This window comes from Trematomus bernacchii, unplaced genomic scaffold, assembly GCF_902827165.1.
Source record: "Trematomus bernacchii unplaced genomic scaffold, fTreBer1.1, whole genome shotgun sequence".
NCBI classification, from domain to species: domain Eukaryota; kingdom Metazoa; phylum Chordata; class Actinopteri; order Perciformes; family Nototheniidae; genus Trematomus; species Trematomus bernacchii.
In genome coordinates this window covers 1,814,822-1,841,769 of record NW_022987698.1, presented here as the reverse complement: position 1 = coordinate 1,841,769, position 26,948 = coordinate 1,814,822, and the positions used below count along the sequence as shown (strand labels likewise).

General features: G+C 42.1%; 1 protein-coding gene across 4 annotated transcripts in view; it reads left to right on the top strand.

The window, feature by feature from the left end:
• Window positions 1-264: 264 nt before the first annotated feature.
• Window positions 265-26,948, top strand: part of LOC117489561 (semaphorin-3F-like) — a 47,893-nt gene continuing 21,209 nt past the window's right edge. For all 4 annotated transcript variants that reach the window (XM_034138937.1, XM_034138936.1, XM_034138935.1 and 1 more), the window contains exons 1-2: window positions 265-564; window positions 2,093-2,246. In XM_034138937.1, coding sequence (XP_033994828.1) covers window positions 2,135-2,246 — 112 coding nt within the window. In that variant the 5' untranslated portion in view covers window positions 265-564; window positions 2,093-2,134. The remainder of the gene's footprint in view (window positions 565-2,092; window positions 2,247-26,948) is intronic.

Here is a 26,948-nt window from a genome sequence, read left to right as displayed (position 1 = left end):
GTCTTCCCCTAATGAAGTGAACATGACATATTTCACATCTCTACAAGCTGCCCTTTACCCTAATATATTCATAATTTCAGTTTAGAGTTTACCTCTGGAGTCTCTCTGGAGTCAGAAGATGCACAGCAGACCTGTTTTGTGCTAGATTTCGGGGCGGGACGGAGCGCTGGGATGCTAAGGTAGGTTCCCTCCCCCATGGGTGTGTCCAGCGCCGGGAGACCTCCGCGGATCCACCTGCAGAGACCGCTTTCCTGCTCCACTCACTTGAGCGTGGCTGTGCATGGAAGACGGTTCTCTGCTACCCTTCTCCAGGAACAACTCTTTGTTTCTCACCTCATTCAGTGGAAAATACAGAATCTGTTTTAGAGATCACTTCAAGTTAAGGCGGCTGCGTCAAGTTAATTTAAATCCCAGCTTTGTTTGGCTCTGTGGATAATCGTGCAGGATCTGCGGCGGATACACTGATATTCACTGCGTGCGGACAGAGGAGCTCAAAGGATCCGGGGTGGATGGTTTTAAATGTTGGCCAGCTTTATCCCAATAGTCACTGGACGGAACTAGAAGGTTGGTTCAAATCTAAGTGCTGTTTTGATGTCAGATTAATTTTTCTATGGAGACAGATGTGCTCATAAATCAGGGAGACACATTTCGTGCAACACAAATGATGCAGGCTGCTTGTGCAAGATTAGGGCTCTAATAATTTAAATTATTTGTTTTCTTTTTAATTCTGTGATATGATTTTGTCCTGTATTTGGAACGATATATTTCCAATCATCAAAGTGAAGTTGGCATGTCATTTTGTTTTAAGCGTGCTTTTTTGGCGCCTGGGAGGTAGTTTTAAATGACCGATACTACAAATTCAAAAGCTGCAAGAGTAAAGACCACTATTTGTGTGAGTGTGTGTGTGAGTGTGTGTGTGCGTGTGTTCAGTGGACAATGTGAGTTAAGAGGGCACTGAAAGTTCTTTCTGCATGTGATGCTGTATCTTCATAATCTGCTATCCGCCATAATTGAATGCATGTCACTTGTCCTCAACGCTACTTTTGACAATCTTAAAATCCTCTTATAAATTACACGTGGTTCATATTCATGTCCTCATAACTCAAAGCCCAGTCACGCTTTATTTTGGTTAACGGTCTGCTTTGGAGTTATGCCTTTGGGCTCAATGTGGAACTTGATCTTAAACCCTCACTGACAGTTTGACCTCAGACTCAGATCCACGTTTACGAGAAGATCATACCATGCATGGATAATTACAGCAAAGCACTATGCGCTAAAATCGTTGTATTGTCTCCAAACGTGGCACAGTCGATTCTCTGTGCAAGCTTTTTGTTTGTCACCTCGGCCTCCCGCTGATAATTTGGAGCGTCTTTAGATCCTTTTATGGGGATATTATTAACTTCATCTCCCTTTGTGCCTCATCTCAGCATGTTGATGTGCTTTGTGATTTGAGCCCTGCCAATGCGCGCCAGGCTCCGTGTAGGCCTACTTCTGCTGAAATGTAGTTATTGTTATATAATGGTAGCAGAAAAACAATCCTTTCCTAGTTATTTGCTGCTTCTGCAAACACGTTTTGTGTCCGATGTATTACAAGTATGGGAGGGCAGCAGCGGTGGCTCCTTCTGGCTCTCCCAGCTGAAGGAGAATCCGTCCATTCACACTGCTGCCCTCACAGCACAGAGGCAGACCATGCAAGAATAACTGTGGGCGATGAGGAGAGTCACATTACAATGAGAGCTTCCACAGGAAATCCAGCAATGATGGAAAACCAATGCTGAACCAGCAGTTTCTTTCCAAACTCTCTGGTTTTAAAGATTTGGGTTAAGTTAGGCCTACTTGTTTTTTTGAACATAATATAATCAAAATTCAAAGCATTTTGATTCCTTGTAAGAATATCTAAATAAACAGATACAAGGAGGCTACACAACTAGTTTGACACTTTGTTTCTTAGTCCCTGCTTGATTTTCTGTGTTGTCAGTGTATGACTTGAGTACCAAATCATTAAGACTGAAGGTCAGTGGCTGAGAATTGGTCGCTGCAGTTATTTTTTGAGGGAGACTCATTGTCTAATGCTTTTCTCTCTCTCCCTCAGCTCCTGGGCTCTCCTTCTTCTCTGTTAAAAAACTGAGGAACCATGTTGTGGGACAAACTGTGCTGGGTAATGGCCCTGCTGGCCCTATCATCCGGGGCGCTGCCCGGCCCCAACGAGCCCCTCTCTGCTCCCAGGATCTTCCTGTCCTTCAAAGGTAAGGCGCTAAAATGCTTGCTGCGTCTGTGACCCAGTTTGTTTAGTTCTGGATTCATACAGACAAGATCACCTGTCTAATGGTTGCTACTTTCAGCAGTCTTTTATTTCTTGGTCTTGTTATGGGTAAACTACTGGCACTAGCTACATTCAGGAGGACTTGGCACGTATTCCTTCGCTGGCTAACAGAGAGTTTGATTGTGAGGCGTGATGAGAGGGCAGAGGAGATGTGCTGCTGATTGTCCTGACCGTTCAGGACAGAGAACATTTCTTTATTTAATCGCTTGGCTGACATTAGTTCCCCAAACAGGCCTTTGTGCGACCTCGGCTCCCTTCAGAAATCAAGTCAGATTTAACACTTGGCTGGGCACACACTCGGGGATCAGATCCAGCATGTTATGAATGTTTGCCAGTGCCACATGAGACCCTGTGTGTGTTGAACTGTCCCGTTAAAATAGGTCTCAGAGGTGCAGTCTCCGGTGCTTTGTCGGCCCAGCACTGGCAAGGCCATCGTGTCCATGTAAATCTCTCAAGGTTTTATAGCGCTTCTGCCTCTCAAGTAGACTTTTATAAGCATCCGTCATGAGGTCATCAGACGTCAGATCCCACCTCTGTGTCGAGTTGAACAGTTAGCAACACTGAATGGGAACTGGAGGTCTCTGTAAATCACTGTTTTGAAATCCTTCATTTTCTACACTTACCAAGTTTCTCCTCCCTATATATTTTGCTCAGCTGTTTGTTTTCTCTCTCACCATCCTATCACTTTCTCGCTGTCTCTAATCCAGTTGGATTTCACCCTCCACTGGTTTCACATTTACTTGGCAGAAAATAGTTCATTTATTTTCTACGTCTTTTAATTGAGTTCCTTTTTGTTTTTAATTAGTTGTAGAGGTTACTTTATGCCCTGCAGAGCAACTTCAGATAGCTGGAGAATAGGAATGCACCCTAAGCTATGCATCCCCTGATTGTATTGGTTATGCACCCTACTGTACTTCTGGGAACAGCTCTATAATGTGTTTTTATTCATTTTGGATGTGCCAGTGTACTTATCCAAATAATTGGCTTTAGGTTTAACGATATGTGTCTAGTGCTGGCATACAGATTTGTTGTAATAAAGGCTTCAGATAACATATCCAAGTACATTTTAATGAGCTGCTTTGATTATTAAACAAAACAAAGAGACAAGCTTCAAATGTGGGCTGCCGACTGTAGCTGCTAAAATATATATATATTTTTGTTTTGTTTTGGTACTTCGTTGTTGAGTGTGCTTCTGTCTGTGACCCAGCCTTACATGTTTATCTATAAAGGTTACACAAAGTATCACTTCCCACTGATTATTTGCATTTTATAAAGCTGCAGAGAAGAGGTTGCTGCCTTTGGCTGAAATCCAAAACTTTTCCACAAATGATCCAACACTCTGTCTTTGCTTTTCAATTATTTGCCCTTGATCAGAGAAACAAACAAGGGGTTATATGCATAGATGCACACACATTTTTTTTTAAAGAAAAAGGATAACATCTGTACACAGTATTGGTTCTGCATTAAAGTGTGACAATCTGCCATGAACACTTACACAGAACTTCAATTCTACGTACACTGCTCTTCTGTACGGTTTGTGTGTTTTCCTGGAACTCTGCACAACTAAAAGCTATCAGATTTTCATGCATAAAAGCCCAGACAAATCAGATCATGTGTAATATCACAATGGCATATCAGGTAAACATTTTAATGTCTGAAGAACATCCTTCAATGTGGTTTTGGCTCTTAATTAATTTGTGTACGTATTTTTATTTAAATTGATCTGATAATTATTTTTCTGTTATTCAATACAATACTTAACTAGGTAATTATGTGCACTTGTAATTCATTTTGTATATTCTATGTGTATTCTTGTTCAAAATTCAAGCTCTATACAGGTTTCCCAAATTGAAAAAAAGAATCTATTAAGTGCATTTAACCACGAGATGACTTAAGGTTTACTAAGTAAACAGCCATAAGCAACCTCAGCTGATAATTCTGTTTTTTGAGGTTCCTAAAGAAGCCACTGAGTGTGTTTGTGTAAGCTGAGTTATTAACTGTGATAAGGGGAGCAAACAGAGGCTAAGACCAAAGGAATGTCCATTCAAAGCTCATAGGGATAGATAATCAACCCAGACTTCAAAAGACTTGCAAACCTAAACACACACACTTACAAAACACCAGACTGCAATGCAGCTATCAAACTATACATTGTGCATTTCCCAAAAATAGTATAGTTTAACACCATGCTATACTAAGTGCTTAACTTACCTTCTTGTACATACATCTAAAAGTGTAGGTTGAGGTTAGGAAAATAAAATGTTAAATTATGTAGTTGTTAGGGTTTGGGTTAGGTTAGGTAAGTGCGGATGAGGTTATGTAAACAAAAGGTCAGAGTTATGAAGGTGTACTCTCTCTCTCATAAAGGACTTTCTAAAGGGTGACTTAGATCAGCTGCTGAAAACTCCTATATTTACTTTTAAACAAGGTCTATAATCACGTGCTATTTTAGTGCGTGGGGCTCTGTGAGGTTGTGACCCTTTAAACAGAAGCCAGTCACAGCCGAGGTTAACTGCCCTCAAACTGTGGGAGAATGGCACCATATTAACAAGTAATAGCTTGTTACGCTAATCCTCGGGCCCATTTGAAAGTGTTTAACTTTGTTTTCCTTTGGCCTCTTTAGACCTTGGTTGAACACCTGGGTGCAAGGTTAGCTCTGGGAAGAAAGCCAGACAAAGCCAGGCAATTTTGAGGAATGATCTTAAGGTTACTCCCGCCTCTGCACTTTCCCGGACTGTCTTTTTGTCCCACGTAATGCGTCGATGATTGTCAGTCTGCAACAAAGACTTCACTATCGTCTCATCTATCTCTCCTCACAGTTTTCAGGGTTAAGATCAGAAATGGTGAGATGTCTCCACCTCTTTACCCTCTGAATAATTAGGAGTTGCTACAGAGTTTGAACTTTCCTGCTTTTTCTCTACAACAATAGACCTCATCCTCCAGAGATTATGTCCTATAGGCAGATTAATGCGTATATATAGCACATGAGAAAAGCCCTTTGTCTTCCTCTAGTTATAAGAGTGTGACATTCCACTATATAGGTGGTCTTACTGTTGATGTTCTCTTGACGTGAAAGAGAAACTATTTTGGTCCTGCTCATCTTCATCTTGCCCTGAGACATTACACCTTACATTCTCCAGACTGTAAGAGGGATACCAAAGCAAAGTTTATCTCCTTGCACCTTGCCCAGCCTCCTCACTTTACACCAGACACAGAGCAAAGTGCCTCAGACAAGCCTTGCTGCAATTAAGTCTCAGAAATCAATGGGCTGCTGAATGCTTATGGACAGCTAACCTGTCTGCTGGCACATGACCCCTGGCTACCCTGGATTGATCTTTACTCTGGCCGTTAAAGTCCAGACAAACCTGACAGACAAGCTTCTTGATATAGCAATCCATCAGCAAGCAAAGAATATAAACATACAAAGTCATTCATGCACACACACATGTTTGAGCTGCTTTCGTTGTCTTTATCTGGCTCCTTCAAACAAAAGAGGCTGCATGTAACGGGCTACTGATGGCTAATCACAAGAGAGATTGCTTGTTCTAATAACCCAGAAACCCTTCTGCTGTTAAGCTGAAAAATGTCATCAATTAGCCATATTATCAGACCTCATTACAGGTAATAGTGCATTATATTACATGCATCATCAGAGATGTTAAACATAATGAGACATGTATTGCAAAGCAACATATCCTTGGGAGATTGCCTTAATGTTATCATGAATTTATTGGCAATACGCAATGATGAAAGTAATTGTCTACAGTGTCAGGTGCTAATGTTATTGCTTTGCCCAATGTACATGTATGTAGGGTATAGAGGTGGTCAATAATATAAAGTGTTCGGGGAATAGAGCTAGATTGTTTTTGCATTGTTTTACACCTGATGGTTTACATGGGGATTTTGTGTTGGCATGTTTGTTCTTAATGGAAATCATTATATGTTGCTGGGATTTTAAAAGATAAAAGACATAGCAACAACCAATGTTTGGGCCTACCTACTGTACCAGCTGAGCTTGTTTACTTCTTCCCAACAGATAATCATCATCATAGCCTTTCACTGTCCCTGTCCTACATGTGCTCAATTCCTAGGACTTATGGAAGGAAGACTGCATTTTAGAAATGTCACTTAGTCACGTTGCTGCTCGTTTGACGTACATGGTTGCAGTTTGTTCTCTTGGTATGCATAAGACATGCAACATTGTAACTAGTGGCAAAGCAGTCCAAAGCTGCCTCCCTTCCCGATGATCTCCATTAGAGAATGTCAGGGCACTGAAAACCTTTTCCACAGACAAATGTTTGGGGGCTGTGGCACGCAAGCCCTACAATACTTTGCTACTTTCTCTCTAGAGATGCTGCCGGTGGATGAGGGGCAGAGCAGAGAGCAACCTCTGCTCTGCAGGAGACATGCTGTCAAACTATGATTATTCAGGAGAGAAAAACAGAAGGCGACAGCTCCAGTGCTAAATATAGTGTCCTTCCTGTCTGTTTATTTCTCTTTTTATCTCCCGCTTCTCCTCTGCCTCGCCGTCGTCCTCCTCCTCTGCCTTTACTCTACACTCATACCCTCTCTATTTGCTTGTTGATAAGAGGTTGGCAGTGTGAGGTGAGGGAGGAGAGCACCCAGTGTGCCGCCCACAGCAGCTGTTTCTGTACACTCAACATGGGAAAGGGGAGAAGGGGGGGGGGGGGGGGGGGGGTCTCTAAAGTGCCCAGACTTTCCTTAAGAGGAAGACACAAAGGTGAGGGAGCAGGGGAATATATAAGGGAAATATAGGGGAGGAGTGGGTGGATGTATGTGCTGAAAGGTTTTCCATACCAGCTCAGCAAACGTGCCGTAAGTGCAGAAGTTAGATCGCAGGTTTGAAAGGAAATAATCTGTCTCCAATGTAGCTCTTTTTCTCATTTTCACTCAATAATTGCTGGCTCCCCCACCCTTTTTTCAAGAGAAATGCATAGAGAAAGCGATTCACTGAGTGAAAACAGTTTGCTGCGAAATATTTCCTTCTTCTAATCGTTTTTCAAAGCTGGCAGCAGAGCCCATGCACTTGTTAATGCTGGGAATCTCCCCCTGCGGTGATACAAATGCACAACATCCACATGAAACCGTAATCACTCCGCTATTTATTATTCCCGACTCTAGCTAATAGGCATTTTAATCATAGATTTTATTATTTGTACGGGGGAGGAGCAGATCTACTTATCTCAGAATAAGCTTTTCTTCCTCTGGGAGATGTGTTGCAGCTACTAACAAACATGCACAGTGAAAAGATGCAGTAATGATTGAGGGAAGGATGTTGGTATAGGACAAGAGGTGAACCTTTAGAGTGTGTTCAAAAGACTAATGTAATATTAGCTGTCAACACATGTTTATTAGTCATGCAAACTACTATACTTTCACATGCAACTTACAACTAAGAACAGCATCAATGTTCCTCCTTTTGCAAATGCTTGTTTAGTGTAATGATACTAAAGGTTTATATGACTTGGAACCTTATCATGCACGCAGAGTTGTGGGATACCTTTCACTTTTTATTACATTTTCAAACAAACCTCCTCATCGTTTGCTCTGATGATAGATAGATATATTCATTCCCATCCAGCTGCTCCAACTAATCCAACAGTCACCTAACAATGTATCCAGAGAATTTCAGGATTTTACTTTAAACATTCTGTGTTTTAAGTTTTTTGTCAGAGATCTTGCACTTCAATGATTAACTACACGTAAGGGAAGCTTTGGCACGCTCGATAAATAGCCCTTCCAGTTTTCTGCCTGTTGTGTAAAGGGGGGGAAACACTCAGCAGCGGGTGAAACATGCTGTGATAAATGTGTGTGTGCGGTAGACTGTGTATCCTGGTGTATGTTTCAGTCTCTTTGTTTTTGGCTTCACCCAATACATTTTTGGATTGAAATCTGGCTGAAGATAAATGCAAGCTACAGAGGTACATGAGGATGATGTCTCGATCATTTTTCTGAGCACTTTACAGAGCCCATAATTATTGAGGTGTGATTTTTAGTCATTATTAGAGGCAGGTTATTATGCAGGCTGTGATCAACCTAACCAACTGCAGGATGTTTGATGACAACATTAAGAAACAGAGTCTGTCATTGCTTTTACAAGAGAGTATTTTCTTAGGATTCATAGTGATGGAGAGTAATGGGAGAGTCTTTGAACATTCATGTCAAGTCCATATGCTTGCTGCCTTGTTTGTGTGTACATGCTTGAGTGTGCACACATGCTTGCAGAGCGTCTGTAAAGAGCTGTATGACACTGATTTGGTTGTGTTGCCATAGCAGCATCTACCTGTCACTCTTCACAAATCGAATCACGTTGAGATGATTTTCAACAGAGGGGAGAGGTGCAATGTAATCACAGCATTGTGCTTATTTCCCCTGATGTCTGCTGTCTCGTCTGCTTCAGGAGATCTTGAAGTGAAGCGGCATGGAGGCTTCAGGGCTTAGTTAAGACAAATGAGAAAAAATACATTTGCTAAAACAATAGACTTTTAAAAGGCCACAGTGTGGTTTTGTGAAAGTGTGAAGGAGGGTTGGAGAGTTAAGTGAAGGATTGGTTTCTCTTGTTGGAGGCTCCAACCATGCCAACCAGATGTGGCTGAGGTATGGGAGTCGAGGGGAGGGGGGTTGTTGTAGCCCGGACTAAAATTAAGGTGACAGCGGGTCAAGGGCACCCCTCCACTTGTTTACTCAGACAGCTATCATTCATTATCATTTGTCTGTCAGTGTTGGGATCCTGTTACTGCAGTGCCTTTGACCTCGTTCAAATGGTGGCCGGTGTGAACACTTGTGGTGGGAGAACTACTGGGGACACACACTAGGTCATGTGGAGCTACATATACTGTGTGTGTATATGTAGCGCCATAAGTGCAGGTAATGTTTATAAGAACTATGTCTGGTATGAACAATATTGTATGTTCATTAAGTCAATCATAGAATAAAGAAACACTTTTTTGACTAAACGCCTCATTTTCTATCTACAGTAAACTCGCTCCAGTGATTTACCTTCTTCAGACTTTCAGGCACTTGATTGAAGTAAACCTTCACCGCCAACAATTTCAATAACAAGCTTCTTTCATGTGGCTCAGTTTACTAGCAATAAGTGTATTATGAGTTTTTGATTTACTGACATTGAAATAACAAGCAAGAATTACCCCTACGCGAGTTCATAGTGTGTGAATAAGGTCACTGGCTTTAGTTTTGTGTTTAGTTTAAGGAAGAAACTAGGTCAGTGGTTAACTTTTGAAACAAGTGATTAGTCGGTCAATCATTTTGATAATAGATAAATAGTTTCTAAAGGACATTTATCATGGAGAAATGCAACATATTTACTTGTTTTAGCCTCTTAAATGTCCCTATTTGGTCTGATTTGAAGGTTTTTCACCGTTAATGTATTACATTTTATAGACTTACTCAATTTATTGATTAAAAAAAGTTATCAAAACATAGCACCCTTGCTGGACATGGAGTAACGTTCCGTGGTGGAGAGCTCACAGTGTATGAATTGAATTGTTTTACCAGTGATAACAGGTGTTTCTGACGTACAGAGAGAGGCTGGATAAGTTATCTGTGCAGCTATTGTTGGTATCTACGGGGATTTTTTGCAGCCCCATTACTTTAATGTTATCTGAATTTCACATGAGTGACTACAGACTTATTCCCCTCCTTATGGACACAGTCTGACATGTTGAACTTGGGAATCGTGTCTTGTTCCAGCTCAGACATCATCCGGGAGGAAAGGAGGAAGAGAAGCAGAAGACAGAAAGACGGAGAGAGTCAGATAGGGAGTGCAAGAGTCAAAGTAAGGACTGTTAGGAAGATAGGGTGAGTGGAGGAAAATGTGAAGGGAGCAAAAGAGCAGACTCACACGGGGCTCTCTGAGAGTGCTAATGGACTACAGGGCATCAGTGTCAGGTTTGCTGTCTCAGCCAGAGCGTGGATAGATGGAGGGATTTGAGAATGAGAAGGAGTGTGGGAGCACAAAGACATTCTCAGGACAAATTGTGTGTCTGCTTCCCATTAGCGGTGTTAGAGTGTTGGTTGAGATGGTTTACCTCAGCTGGTGACTGCGTCTGACTGTCCAGCTCTGTGCCAATGCCCCGGCAATAACCTCTGCAAGAGTCAATGAAATGCTGACTTTATTCACACTTACAGATTGTCACAGAGATTGTTTAAGAAAAAGTGTTTTTGGCACGAACATTTGGACTAAATCCCAAAGTGCGTTGTGAACCACACATCTATTCATCAACATTAGAAAAATGATGGGTTGCCAGAGTAAAAATATTTCCTTTTGCAGAGTGTTTATATGATCAAAGTAGTGTAGCTTGCTCTGTGCCAGTTTGGCAAAGTTTTATGGGAAGTGTTTCCTTTTATAAATTAAAGGTCAAAGTTGTGTTTCAGGCAGTCTCAGCACCCACAACTTGAAGAATGTTTCAGGTGTGGGAGATTCAGACCATTCCATCAACTGGGCTGTGTGAACAGTGTATGTTGGATAAAGACCAAGTAGCTGTCTATGTGATTATGGGAGAAATTAGGCCTGTGGTTGAGCCTGACCATGATCCTGTGGGAGGCTGCAGTAGTTGTGTCTCGCTATTGGATTTAAAAAGCCGGAACATTTCTCTTCCTACTGCTGCTGCCGTCAGAGCTGTATTTCATATTTTACCTCAATCTCTTGCTTTCATACACTCTTCATACATTCTCTCTGCAGGATTCCTAATTGGTGAAAACTGAGCCCTCAGTCAGACGCTAACATCATTACAAAGCCCACCTTCAAAGTTTGAGATGTACATGCTTGCTAAATAGCAACGCCTCCCTTGTCAGATTGATCCAGCTCCAATTGGATTTGTATTCCCCATGTTCCATTAGCTGCTGTGGCTTCGGGCAAGTAATGCCTGAGTTTGAAGGTCAGACCTCTGAGCGACATCACGCCTGTGTGGGCGAGAACCCCCTGAACCCATCACGTCCCGAAAGAACAAGAGAGAAGAGCCCAGAGGAGGAGGAGGGAGGGTCAAATGTGGTGCAACATGAGGTTTCCAGGCCTTCTCTCTGGGTTCATGCTCTGATGGGCTTCCTGATAATGTGCTGATTGTGGAGGGGAGGAGATGGCCTCTCATCCCCGATCATTGTGGCCGTTGCATTGACGTGATGCCAAGATCTTTTATTTCCGTGGCTGCCCCGTTCACACCCCTTTGCCTCCACGCTTTGTTAATCAGCCCTGTTCTCAGGAACCCTCTAGGTGTCCCTAATGGTATGTTGGCAGTGTTGTCCATGGTATCTGTGCCATATGTGTGTGTCTGTGTGACGGCATACATATGTATGAATGAGAAATAGGAGCAAGGGCCTCCTATGTTGCTGTTGTTTTTGTTGTTGTTGGTGTCGACGCCTCACTCATCCCCTTGAATGGACTGCTTGGTCTCAATGGAAGAGGGGCGTTTGTGTGGGCTGGGTCCATCATTCATTTACTTCATTCATGTCCCCGGGGTAGCGGAGGGGGAGTGGCATACAACACTGGCACGGCATTAACGCTCAAAGCATCTCTGTCTGTCCCCTTTCCTCCCTCTGCTCCCTCTCTCTTTCTGTCCCTCATCATTCTCGTCTCTCACTTTTCCTCCTCTTGGCACAAATGCTGAAGCAGTCATCGCTCAAAGCTTGGCTGTGATCCGGGGCTTTCATGTTCTGCAGGATTTCATGTTAGATGAATTGATGTGCTCCTCTGGACCATGCGCTCCGTCGCACTACAATGATGGAAGAGCACAGACGGCCCCTCGGAGGGCTTAGAGGAAGCAGCACCTCCCGGCACAAACACAAGAGACACAAACTTTTTCATCCACGGCTGACAGATCGAGTTTTAATGTGGTCCACTCACACAGAGGAAACAAAAAGTGTCTTTTGACATTGGGAAGATATCCAACTTAAATGATGCTTTGTACGAGTGTAATCGCATTTACAAAGTATGAAAAGCTTAGAATTCATTAGTGTGGCTTTTGATTCTACCAATGTCACTTCCATAAAGAATTAGGGCAAAGTGTGAAATGTACCTTTTCACGACCATGGCCAGATTACATTGTCCTATTAAACCATCTATGCATGATTAATTAGTCACAAACCTTTGCAATGCGTTTTTGAACAAATTAGACCATAAAATCAGCAGGAACTACACCACACTGCCTTCTGTAGTGTTTAACAGGATTGTTTAGCGTCACTATAAGCCATATTGGGAATGTTGTTTTTGGTTGCAAAGATATTTTATTATATGCAAAGTGTTGCTCAAATCCAGCAGATGAATTATACTTGTGCTGTTGTATTTACTTCTCGATAAACTACCAATATATTCATCACTGCATTAACAGGTATATCAGGAGTACAGTTAATTAATTTAAACATGCAACTGCTCCTGAAGTATTAAGTATCTTATTGTGACATTATAAACATAATGCGCAACAAGTAATTCATTTGGTGTGGACTTCTTCAAGAAAGCTAAGTTTGCTCCCCCATGTTACATCCGGTTTTGCTTTTAAGGTCCCATATTGCTCAGATTTCTGATCAGACTTCAGTCTGGGTAAGAATGACAATAGGTGTCTCCAAATTGTATTGCTTTTTAAAACTAAAAGCACGTTATCTCTATACTAAAAATCATGAATTTGCAATGAACACACCGACGATTTCACTATCAACCCCAAAATTAAAATACAGAATTAGCTTTGAAGATGGCTTCTAAAACTCTGTTTGAATAATAGCCTTTTGCCGCTTTAATAAATGTTTTAGTGCAGGAGCTGATTGTGTGACGATCAACAGATAATCTTCAGCACTCCAAACACTTTCTTGTGTTTCTTAAGATGATCATAAGCAGACTGCTGGAGAAGCTACAAGAGAAAATAAAACTAAACCATCAATCCCCAAGAAAAAAGAAGAAAAAAAACTTGTCTGCTGTCCAGTTTTGATTAATAAAAGACAGATAACGAAGATAGAAGAAGGGAGTGTGAGAGAGCAAAAGAGGTCATTTGAAGAAAAACTATTTCTTTTCATTCCTGGTGTGGATCACTCTCTGTTTGGTTGCCTTATCAGTGCCGAGTGGATAGCTAAGCACTGATTTATGAGAAGGTATGAAGGCGTAAGATAAGAGGGGTTTGAGCCTCCATGTGTCCGTGCAATCACTGGCCTCCTTCAACACCCTGTGTGAGGACGGATGGAGGGACTGTGACTACGATTTCCCTCTGTCACGCATGTTGCCTCCTAACTGATAAGACTCTTTCCTTCCTCTAATTTTTCTCTCTTCATATCCCACTATCTTTCTTCCACTCTCCAATCAAAACAAGTACTTCCAGCTAGCACCTTCTTTTGTGTGTGAGCATCCTCCTTTTGGATGTTTAAGTACAGACTTGTTGCTTTCAGTGCAAGTGTGAGCCTGAAGCCAAATAGCTAGGAATTGATAGGTCCTACTCTTTAAAATGGTTATGAGACACTACCTCAATGGTTTTGAATGTGTTGCATTATCACTGTTAAACTGTTGGAAAGATAATTTCAATATTTCTTATCTATCTCCATTTGTGTGCATACTTAATCTCAATGAGCAGAACTGCCAACATCAACATGCATGGGAAATCAAAGCCACTTTCTGATTTGCTGTTGGTATTTGGGTGCATGAACAGCAGGTATACTTATTTGCCAATGTCATGCCTGGTGTGCAGTTAATGCTGTGTAGTATTGACATAAAGGTTTTATGAGAACCGGAGTCCTTGATGTGATTTGTGTGTTATTTAGTTTTCTTTCCCAACTTGTACTTGCTTCCTGCTTCTTCTTGAGTGATTGTTATGCTACTTTGTCTTTTGTGTCTGCAAAACCTTACCATCCAACCCCATAATTACATTTTGAAAAGTATATTTATATATATCATTTATTACTAAAAACAATCATCCTCTCCCCACTGCCCCTAAACAGCCGTACTCTGCACACCGACCCGTATAGTCGTGGGTGAGAAGAAGGTCGCAGGGTCACTGAGAAGGATGTCCCATCTGTCCATCAAACATGAAAGCAGCCAAATCAACAGGCGCTGGTGTTTTAGATGGGAGGGGTGAGAGCGTCAGTCAGCAAAGGGAGTAAAAAGGCTGTGGATTACACAGACAGACAGTAATCTATAGGTCTGTCAGCCTGTCACTCAGCCTGACCTTGAGAGGCTTTGCTTTAATTGCAGGCTGGGTTGTGAGAGTGGGGCCTGCCTTTAGCAGACAATTCACATTATCCATTTAAGTTGTAATGGCTGCCAACGTGTTTCATCTTGAATGGCATTTTCTTTGCTTTCAAAGCACATATTTAACCTATTGGAATGTAAATGGTTGATTTAGCCTGTAATTATTTGCTGTGAAGCACCCTCATTTTTAAGTAATGCAGGCCGTTCCTGCTTGGAAAGACCAACGCATGCAACATTCCTCTGGTCACATTGTTGAGTCAGTGCTTCCTTTTACGAGGATACTTGAACAAACATAACTCCAATGCCGAAGTTGACTGCTACCTTGTGAGAATACACTTCAATGCCCCACCTGTTGCTGTTTTCTGCAACTGTGCCACTTACTGCTTCCTTCACACCTCTGAGCAGCTCAGCTATCACCTTGTCAAATTATCGCTGAGACCCTTTGACCTACAAACAAGACAGGTGGCATATGATGATGAATTGCAAATGGAAACAAAATCTATGAAATGTTTGGCAAGTTTGCATCACTGCAACAATGTGGCCTCATATAATCTTTTACTCCCGTCATTACAGTTTGAATTTGTTTTTAAACCTGTTTCCATAATAATGTTATGTAGCACTCCCACTATTTGTGTTCCTTTCTTCCCCTTCTTTCCCCACTTCAGGTCCACTTCCCTCCGTCCCCACTGCCATCATCTCACATCATACAGCCACTCTTCCACTTAGAACAGATGAATACCCTTGACTGACAGTCATCATGCCCCACTTTGTTTTCTCCACTTTTCTGCTCTTTTTATGCCAAACAGACCGATAGCAAATGGACAAGTTAACATGGATGCTCTGTCACTCACAGCATCCAGTCAGCTTATTCTCACCAGTTGGTCTCCCTATTTTCTTTCTCACCATCTTTCCTGCTGTGATTCATTGAATGAGTCAATTCAATCTCTGTGTGTGTGCATTGGTCTTTTGTGTGACTGTATTGACTGTATGAAATGCCTTGCTTGTAAATGTACCACATTTAAAACAATTGTTGTTGAAGGAAGACAAATACAAAAGATAGTTTTGATGAAAGGACTGACCGGGATGTTTTTCTGCAGTCTGCTCCAAATATCTGTTTGCACACAGTTTTTGCCGTTAGACTACAGCTCTCTTCATGCCAACAGAGAATCAGCAAAGAACAAACATCCAGATGAAGGAACTGCTTGTTCTGTGAAGTATTTGGTGATAGAGGATACTTAGAATAAGCAGAGCCAGTGTTGGGCAAAAACACAAGAAGTGAAACACTAGCAAGTAATATCTCACATTGTGGGGCTCAAGCTGCTTTCACCCAGGCCATAAGAAGAAAACATAATATTGTTCCTGAGCTACTTCCAAGTAATACCAGCTCAGGAGTTACCTGTGATAACGTGTCAGGTAATATCGTGTTTTTTCTGTTTGAGAATATTCTCAAGAACGGTCAGAGCATGTTTGCTCGTTAATTTATTTTTCTTAGACAAGCTTGTGGTTGCAGAGCTTAAGAGACTGGGAAGGCAGAGTTTGTGCTCGGAGTGTAATTACCTTCAGAATTATTTTATGAGGTCAATGCCGTATTGATCTGTTGGTTCTCCCGGGCCACTCGTATATGGATTACTAGAGGAATGTTGTGTTTGATTATTTGCAAAGAACAATTTTTTAGAGAATGTGTTTTGAATAATCTTGAGCTTTAGCATTCTTGTACGTCTCAATCAACCAAGACTTGGAGTGGCAGCCACGGAACATATTATTATTTTGTTGAATATCTCCATCTTAGAAAGTACAGAAGTGAGTTTGGTTAGAAATAATCTTCTGTTTTGAGAAACAAGACCAAGAGTCTACAGCCATGCTAGTGGCCTTGTGAAGCTAACATTAGTATGCTCACATCCTCCTAATGACAGTCTATTATAATGTTTAGCAATTATAATGTTCAACAACTGAGTTTACCATATCATTCTAATATTTGCATATGAGCACTGAACAGTGGCTAACAGAGGATTGCAACAGAGACAGATGGGAATGTCATTAGGATGATCATTTTTGGTCTTAAAGAACATGTTGACCTGATGATGGCGCTTGAAGTAAAGATAAGGTATAACCATAGTTATCACAATTCATCCTGAGTGTCTGAATTACATTTCTCTGTTCTCAATCTAAGTGTACATTGTCTGGAAACCTTGAATGTCTGTACCAAATGATGTTCTTATCCAATAGATGCTGAGATATATCCCAATGTACAATAAGTGAAAACGTTTACCTGCTGATGACGGTATCAGGAACCGTCAGGAGATCACCAAAGTTACTGGAATTCATCCTCTGGAGACCATGGATGTCTGTACTGAATTTCACTTGAACCCATCTATAAGTAAATTATGTTTGAGTTTTTATTTAAGTGGTGGACCAACCAACCAACAGCTGGTCTTATGGTTATGCATGCCTGTCACAGTCTTTGTGGCAAAACTCCCACTCGCTATCAACTGAGCACAAAGCCTGTCAGACAGAGAAGCAGGTCCTCGCTGCAGGCCCAGACTTCAACTCCCCATCTGAGGACTATTCCACGCTGCTCAACAACCAGCCGCCCAATTGTCGAGCATTATCTGGTTGTCCCGCGCCTGTCATATGGCATTAGTGCACGAGCCTCAACCCGGGATCTGCGCTGACACCTACCTGGTTGGGGGTGACCCTGCTTTTGTCTAACAGCCACGTCGGGTCAAGTGGATGTATGCAGCCGCAGGGAACGCAGTATTATGTTGAACGTGCAGGAGCAGATGGACACTCGCCCATTAGTGGCTTGCAGTATGATAACACCACAGATACCGGTGACCCCGGAGCTCAACTGTTTGCCCTGGCTGGCCATTTAGGGCCGAGGGCACATTTATATTCACATCACAAACCTCTAATTGACCATCTTGTTTCACTGCCAATATACTGTATGATTATGCACACAAGGCATGTCCTGAACAATGCAGTGCATACAACAAAGGAGACTAAATGTCCATTTCACAAATATTCCATATGCCAGACCGGAGTTTATTTAATGGATTTCCATCGGACATTTGCAAAATCACCCAAAATGTTTTCAAGCTTTCAAAACATTCTAAACATATGCCCCATCTCTACGGGTGGCCTGTTTTGTTGAAGACACACTAGAAACTTCCCAGTTCAGCTTGAGCCAGTGGCTTTGGGGGCTTGTCATCTTTCGTTGTCTCCAGGGTAGCTGACAAAGCGCCACATGGTGTGTTGACAGAAGAGTCATTCATTAAAATAACATGAACGCCATTAGCTGGGAAGCAGGAATGAAATGCCATGTTGAGTTTTTGCTCCTTGTTTGAATATGTCATCATGTAACATCCTCTGAAGTAATTTTGCACATTAGCTAATGGAACCACATAACTACAGATTTTTTATTTTGTCAACTTTTGAAAAATGTTAGTTTTGCTCAACATTTCAGATGAAGGATATCTGTTTTAAATCTCATTAGACGTGACTCTTAACCACTCTTGTTAACCCTTTCTTCATGCTAGAGTTAAATCCTTTTACTAGGCATTTATAAGAAAATACATCATCACTGAGCACATCATGCATAAATCACCCTGCTTCTTTTACCTGCGGCATGCTGGGTGTTAAAGAAAGGGCCGTGTGCTATCTCAATGCGTTGGTATGCAGACAAGGGATAGTGGATGCTGGCAGGATCAGACAAGCTGAGGTAAAGGAAAGGTGTCGGAGGAAGCTAGGTGATAAATCAAAATAACATTTACCAGGCATACTCGGGGAGATTTGAGATGGATGTGGATGCTATAAATTTGGGATATTTAAAGAATCCATTCAATGTTCTGGATGGTATGCAAGGCTGGCGGACATGTTCAAACAACCTGAAGAAGTAGATGCAGGACAGGGAAAGTGATACATGATTGTTGTGATATTTGTGTCCCCCTCACTCCTCACTTAGAGATCATTTAGTTTTATTTTGTAAAACAGAGGAAGCAGCATTTTTGTTATCTGACTTTGGCAATCGCCTGGTGTGAATTGAAAATCATCCAAATGAATGCTTTATTGAAAAAAAGGAAGAAAATATTAAACAAACGATTGAACCCTTACACATAAAAGCACAACAGTGGTGTCTTTACTGATCTACAGTTTCCCCTAACCCTATCTTTGCTGGAACCACAGCTATTATCAAGATCAGCTTGTTTGAGCAACATCTCGGTCCCTGTTAAAAGACATTGATTGCCTATAAGAAACAAACCATGAACAGCATTCTCTAGTGTCAAAGCCCAACGATTTGTTGACCCATCCATCCACCTCGACTGCCTCCCTCTGTAGACTTTGTGGCTTTAAAACAACATCTCGCAACATTCTCCTTTTACTTGAAGTCCCATGGCTAGTCCTTGGGCATTTCCTGGGATGACATTCTGTCCATGGTGTGCCATAAATTGTACACAAGCATTTACACTCAAACAACACACCAACACCCAACCAATTCCAGAGCATCTGAACCAGCACCATCGGGTCACAGGTACTTTCCAAAGGTCTTTGGAGTCAACAACACTCATCCATTATTGTTTGAACATAACTAACAAGCTAGAAGGATATGAACTGTTCCTTCCTGCCTACAAGCACATGCTATTTTGCATCTATTCCATTTACATAAATACAGTTAAAAGCGAGCATCTTGTATACCTGTAGAAAATAGTGCTCATTTGCTTTTGTTAACCTATAAATGTAAAATGTGGCACCAGGCTTCTTAACTGCAGGCATGTGCCATCTGTTTCACATGTGCATTAGGCTGTTAGTATATACATTGGCCCCTTGACCGCAAAATCTTGCTTCCTCTAACTTTTTAGAACGTCTCTCTCCTCCTTTTCCACTCCTGCCCTCTCCCTCAGCTGGGGGCTGAGATCTTAATCAGTGTTTTTGCGTATTTGGGCACACAATCAGGGTCTTTTGTCCTCCATCCAACTCATGATTCAGATTTGAGAGAGCCTTTTGTGTTTTCTGCCCCTTCAGCAGCAGCAGAGGGGATCTCAGTCTCTCTGTGTTGGCTGCACGGAGACGCTCGCTCAGAGTTCGACTCAGAGTTTCCATGGCTCTCTCCTGTCTGCTTTGATAAATGAAAGTTCTTAGGGTTGCTGTCAGGCTGCTCTCCCCTCGGGACTCCTCCCTCCTTTCTCACTTCTCCACCATGCCATTTGCTGTTGTGGGGTGAAAAATGACCTCAAGGAATATAGTGGATTCTCACTGCTGGACTGGAGAGTGGAACACTCGAAGAGGGAGGAGGTGGCTTTGGTCCCCAGTGGACCCTGAGTCAACACTTGCTGTTAATGGTCTCTCTAAATGTACCTCCTAATTACCCCCTCTTATTGCCCCCAGCTAGCAACACTCTGGCCATGACCTTGATACACAAGGAAGCAAGAGGCCATGCTTTAAAATATTTTCTTCAGTTCTGGTTAGAATCAGTCAGACAACTAGACTTGTCAACATCTTGGCTCAGGAACTATTTCTTTAAGATATTTTTTGGGCCAGAAATTGCTTTTATTGGTAGATAAAAGTGTTGAAAGGAGGGATACAGAGGGGAGGACATTGCCTTATAGTTCTACGTGCCGAAGTCAAACCAGCGTACTGGGCAGCAGATGCCTCATATGGGCTGCCAGCACTAACCACTGAGCTATCTGACGCCGAAGTATGCAAATTTAAACACTCCCAGTAGGATTGAGGATTAGGAGAAATCCATAAGTAAGAATGAACAGACTCCCCTGAGAAGGCATTGTGCATATGGGTGTGTGTTGGTGCAGCTGACAGAGGGAGAGTATTTGTTCTAAGTGCCAGGCCAGAGGTCAGCCCGGGAGTGGAGGGTTTTTCACTTATTCACACCAGCGCTGTCCCATTATTCAGCCATTTCCATAATCCTTCTAACCTGTGTAGTCCCCGCTGACCACCGCCGCCGCCGCCCTGACCAGCTCGCTGCAAGCGACAGCACAACTACAACAACAAACACAGCTATATCATCATTACAGCCGCTCAAAGCATCTGCACCACCCCACATTCACACAAACACTTCTGCAAACAATGGCCTGCCATAGGCCCAGACAGCGCCTTGGGATAGAGGATTTTATAAACAAAGTAAGGAGCCAACTAGTGTTTTTCATGATCTCCAAAATCCAGAGATTAGTATTATTAAGGAAGAGAGTCAGGCAGACTTGTAGACTGATTTGATGAGATATGGCTTTATAGTAGCAGTGTAAATATGGATTTGTAATTTTTCTTGGTACATTAAATGTTTATTTTGTGAGGAAATGGGAAGCTATGCTTAAGTATTGAACATTTTAGGGCACTTAATGCATCCAACTATATTACCAAAAAATGTAATAAAATCATTTTTTTTCACTATACAGCAGCAACAATAAACATATCATACCTTTTTGAAACAGCTGCCACTACTAAAGTGTTCTTTCCCCATTTTCAGAGATTTCTTAGGAAGTGTTTTCTTTCTCTCCTCCTATGCTCTCCTCAACTCCTCAAAACATCCCAATACATTTTCCTCAGTATCATGACCACCCTGCTCTCTCCTGACCCAGCTCGGAGCAGGCCCCCTGCCTGACCCCACAGAGATAATCCTGGGTGTGTAAGGAGGCCAGGGAGGAGCTTTCGCCCCAGACCCCTCGTGTCCTTTAACCTTTCACCTGCGGCCCTGCAGAGCTACTGAGGGCAGCTGTCTGTAGCACTGAGTGTTAAGAGAAAAAGCATTGTTAGTATTCATATGAATGCTTTTAAGTCACACTGCCTTTTGGCTTGGTCTTCAGATAATTATTTCTCACTGAAAGTTTCTTGACTGGTTTTTCGAAAAACTAAAACTAATAATTTACTATACTCAATCCTTTTGTCCAATGGGTGAAAGATTTAGATGAACGTGCCTTGATCTTCCCATATCTGTACGTTATCCCCCTGTATCCTCTTCTAATGACTACATATACAGTATAACATTCACTTGTGACGGCTGGGTTTGCAGACCAGACAGAGTGAAGAAACGACATGACCTTTCCTGTCGGTTGAACCAGAGTTCCTTCTCTGCTCCCTTGTGCTTTAATTAACCTTTCCTGTCATCCGAAAAAGCCAAAGTAGATTTGTTATAAGCTCTCGTTGCCACTCAGGAAGCAAACTCGCTACTTAAATCAATCTTTCTCTGCTCTTGATTTGTGCAGTGGGAGACAGGTGTGCCTGATTTGATCTGAGGATCAGAGAGCTCTACTTATATTCCTATGTGCACACACTAACACACACAGTGTATCAGTGGCAGACGAGCGTGAAGAGCATCTGAGTGACAGCATCCGGAAGCTCAGAGATAAGACATGATCCGGTGCCAATTATTTGTCCTTGACAGGCACAGGTAAGCAGCAATCAGCTCCAGTGACATGTGTTCTGAGTCAATAGTCCTGGCCCCAGTGGGTAGTGAGAGGCTGATTATGAGGTGTTGAACAGAGGCAAACATAAAGCTGGGACAGGCTGGGCTGATAAGGCTTCCCACTGCTGTTCAGCCCCTCTGGTATCAGCAATGACCTCTGCGTCCTGAGCGCTTACACCTCAAAAGATACATAAGTGTCAGACACTCAGTATGCACTTGGGATTTGCACTGTAGACAAGTGTACTTTCAAGCCTTGATTGTATGAGTTTACAATACATAGATGAACCTAAAGTCCTTAAACTAAAACACCTGGGTTTGGATACAAATTATTGGATAAGGTCAGAAAAGATTTTTAGAACTGTTTAACTAGTACTGAAATGTTGCGAAATGTACTATTTTTCCGAGAGTTGGATGAAAAGATCAAGGGGGTAAGATGAGTTTGTGAGTAGCTAGAGTCCCGAAACTATTGGTTTAACTTATTATAACGGAAGCAGAAGGAGACATGTAGCCTGTCTCTGTTTGAAAAAATGTAAATGGGGAGTTGTGTCTTACGAGGGGTTTGCTGTAATTTTGTTTTCATTACATTACATGTCACTTGTTAGACGCTTTTATCCAAAGCGACTTACATACTCAATACAGTGGGCAATCCCCACAGGAGCAATTTGGGGTGAAGTGTCTTGCCCAGGGACACAACGACATGCTGACTGCAGTGGGGTTTGAACCTGTGACCCCCCGATCCGAACACCAACGCAAAAACCACTGCACCACACGCCTCCCTTCGTAATCCTTTTTTTGCCTGACTGACAACTGACAACATTATGGAAAGGATACGTTTTTTCTTTACCTTTTAGCTTACTCCAGTATATGTTATGTGATTTGTTGCTGGAGAATAACGGTGCAAACCGGAGTGAAAGTTGGAGAGTGGATTCCCAGTGATTAGTTTGTTGTGTTGGAGTACAGGAAGTACAGCTTTAGTGTTATTCAAAAGATTTGTTAAGGTTTTTGTTGAATATTTATAGCTGATTTAAAAAATGCAATGGGATTTTATACTGACAGTGCGGAATTTCCCTTAGCAGCACGACTGGCGTCTGCAGAGTTCTCATCCGATAATAGACTTAATTTAAAAAATGTTGTCTCCATTAAGCACATAGCCACAAAGACATGGGTAAATAGGGTTTAGTTTAAAAAATAACGTTAACCTTTAATGTAGAGACATGAAAGGAGTTTTGATCTTTTAACGTAATGCAATTTTGCCATTACTCACACAAACAGGAAGTCGCTTGTTGAGGTAATGCGTGTACCTCACTTGATTAAGAATATATACTTAGGGACACATCTGTGCACATCTTGGCTGCAGAAAAGCTTCAGCAAGGTGGGGACCACACCTCTACTTACGAGAATGGGAACATGAGTAGATTTGGGAATTCAGACAACATACCAGGAATGCCTGGGCAGGTATGTGTGTTGTTCTGCTGCCTGCTTCCTCAGAACCCCTTATCATACACACACACACAAGCACACACACACTGGGAGAGAGAATGGGAGATCTGCGGGGCTGATAATGACATGAAAAGAAGTGGCAGCAGTGTCTGAGCTCCGGGTCTTTCGACATCTCCTTACCGATTTAAGACGGAGGTCGCTCATGTCCCTTTGAGGCTGACCCAGAAAAACCACGCCAAAGTACAACTCTTGGCCAAAAGGCTTGCATACCTTGGCTGTAGAACAAAGCGGAGAGTGACCACAGTGCAGAGGGGTCACATCAACAGGTGGACAGACTGCAGGCTCAATTTACCAGCAGATGTCATTCATATTCTTGGGCAGTGGTAGGAACAGGAAAGACAATTTCGATCTGTCTGCCTATATGTCTGGTAGTGATTACAAAGACCTTGCTGGGAAACTGTGATAAACACCAGATCCTGTGGTCTTTAGAGACAGACACTTGTACCCTATCATCTCTGAATTTACTAGCTGGTTATAAATTCAACCGTTTAACACTATATCACTTTCCTTGGCTTCAGAGGCATGCCTAATTTAGGTTGAGCTTCAACACACAGGAATGTGAATGTGTGCTGACAATAGAGTGTTTGAGTGCTTTGAGGTGGACTGTTATCATGCCTCACTCCTCCTTATCTCACCACACCACAGGCATTAATCCATAGGAAATGTGTTTAGCATGTCTCGTCTCGCAAAGATGTGGCATTTCATGTTCACCTATTAGATGGCAAGATGAATAGAGTTAATGTATACTATAACTACAATGGAGTCATTGTTCATTTGCTGACTGGAAATGTAGTCTTGATGTTGGCTTTAAATGGGTTTTAGAATGAGTCCCTTGTGTTTCAGATGATAGGAAATGATTTAAAGTGACAAGCTTTTCTTTTTATCTCATGATTCCCCCCATATCGTCCCATTCAATATGATCTGTGATTAAGTGTTCACTACTGACATACTGTTTTCTGCGTTTTGGCCAGTCTCACACCTATTTACTACCATTAGAGTTTGGACCTTACTTCCTGCTGTATCTTATTTTCATGAAATGTGGATAATTCAGGTCATTTTTGACAAGATGACATTAGGTCTGCTCCAAAAGTGATATTTTTAATTAGGCTGATATTGATTCTTTTATCCCGAACGGAGCTTGGCTAGAGTAGAGGGAGAGAGATAAAATGTTGTCAGACGCTTAAAGTCAGTTACTGCTAACTGATAATGTGATTTGACAAATGTTTATTTGTGACGTATTAGCTTATCTGTCTGCCTGTCTAGTCGGTCTCGTCTGTCTCTCCGCTCTCATTGAACTTTACTGTGACCTAACCGCTGTCGAACTTGTGACAGTCAGTCACCACCGGCAGGCTGTCATTCAGATGGCACAGAGTGTGAATATGAGTCTAGAGGTGATAAATATGGATGTCAGCTGGTGACGTTTGGTGTCCCTGAAGCTCAGTATTGTTGGACTGCTGGGCCTGCCAGAGTCGCTGAGTGTGTGACTGACAAGTAGACAAGGACGAAAAACGAGACAGAGAAAGAATGGACATCTAGTGTTTTAGGATGTCCTCTGTGTTCTTGTGTGCGCGTGTGTACTGTTTTTGCACAAGCATAGATTTCAGGACATTCAGTGGGGGCTGTGATTCATCATCATGTTGCTGTCACCGCCCGCACCATGTCCTACTTTAATGTGCTTCTGCATACGCTCTGGTCTAGGGCTGAGTGAAATGGTTAAAATCAATATCAAATAAAGTTATAATTCTTAACATTTCAGTTTCAGTTGATTTGGCTCTGTACATTGTTACTTGTTGTTATAACAAAGCAGTTCATTACTACAGCAGACACTTGCAATCTACTGTACATTGCATACCCTTTGACTTCTTAACAAAAAATGTGTGTTTCACCATTTGAATACTTTTAATGTAAACTAGCAGCAGTAGGAAATGTTATATTCTCTTGACACGTAATGCTTCCAATGCAATAAAAGTGCATAACTGTCCAGGCCTACTAGTACTATCTGTCCATGCGAGTGGGAACCAGCATTACAGTATGTGTGTTAGGAGGCAAATTATGAGCATGACAAGGGTGACAGCCATGTCTATTCCTATTTATTACCTTATCCGACCCACTGTGATGCTGCAGCGTGACGGCAGCATTTAATATTTCCTGAAGGAGCTCAGGGGCTCTCAGATGGAGGATTCATGTCAGCATTTCAAGATATCCTGTGCAGGTGGAGAACATCATGCTGCCTTTTACTACCAGTGAAGTAACAAGACATTTTGCTTCCTCTTGGTCAGGAAAAGCTATTTGAGTCTTTCTCAGCATCAGAGGGTCTCAAGGAGAACAGAAGGGGCGTTTGTCTGGTCCCATTGAAGTGGAACATGGACAGCCCCTCTATCTGGTCCTCTAGGTTTCTCTGAAAACAGAACAGCTTAAGTACGGGCTCAACTTTCTCAAGCATAGTTTTTGAAAGAGAGCAAGAGAAAGACAGAGACCTCCTATCAGATTCTCTAACAGCTCGGGAGGTAAGGGGAGGACCCGGAGGAAAAGCTGCTTTCCGTCCACCAGATCTCCACTTATCTCCCCACACACCCCGAGTGTAACTTAAACTCACCCACACACACCCGCCATGTGCCCGAGTGGTATGTGAGCCATTTGAGAGAAGTTAGTTAATGTCAGAATAGTTTTTACGGGATTTGGAGGAAAGGATGTGGCAATGTTATGCATGATGTGAGGCCAAGCCCAGGATGGGTTGGCATCTTCTCTGCTGCAGTTGAAATGCAGAATTCACAAGAGATCCTATAGGCCATCAGCTCCAACACAGCTCCACAGAATTAAACAATTGTAATGGAAAAAATCTGAATGCCATATCCTGAAAATGATGTACTATTGGAGTTATTTAAAGGTAGGGTAGGTACGTTTGAGAAACCGGCTCGAGATACACTTTTTGTTATATTCCATGGAATGCTCTTAACATCCCGATAGCAATGAATATCTTAAGTGCTTTGACAAAAAATCCATAAAAAAATGTCATCTGTGGAAGCTGTAGTACTGTAAAAAGCACGACCAATCATTTTAGCCGGCCCGGCTAAAATAACTAGATGGCCTACCTGCCCGTCAGCCTTCCATCTGTGCACAAACTTACCTCGTGCCCTCATTGGTCATGTGCGTGTGTGTTGGAGGAGGGGCTCTGTAAGGAAGTGAAAGATTTTCTCCGGTTGTGTATTTTCAAATTCTAGCGATCTCGAGCCGGTTTCTCAAACTTACCTACCCTACCTTTAAGTAGAGCTGCAAAGGCTGATCGATCTGCAGAAGACAAAAAAAAGAAATAATCCTAAACTATTGTGATCATGCAAAAATGACAAAAACCTTTCTTCTTAGCCTCTTAAATATGGAGATAAACTGCTTTTAAAGACATTACATTTGACTATTTTCATTATTGTATAGATTAAACGATGAATTGAGTAAAGTATTTACAGATAAAACGATAAAAAAATAAATGTTCATTTTAGCACTAAATAGAATCCAAG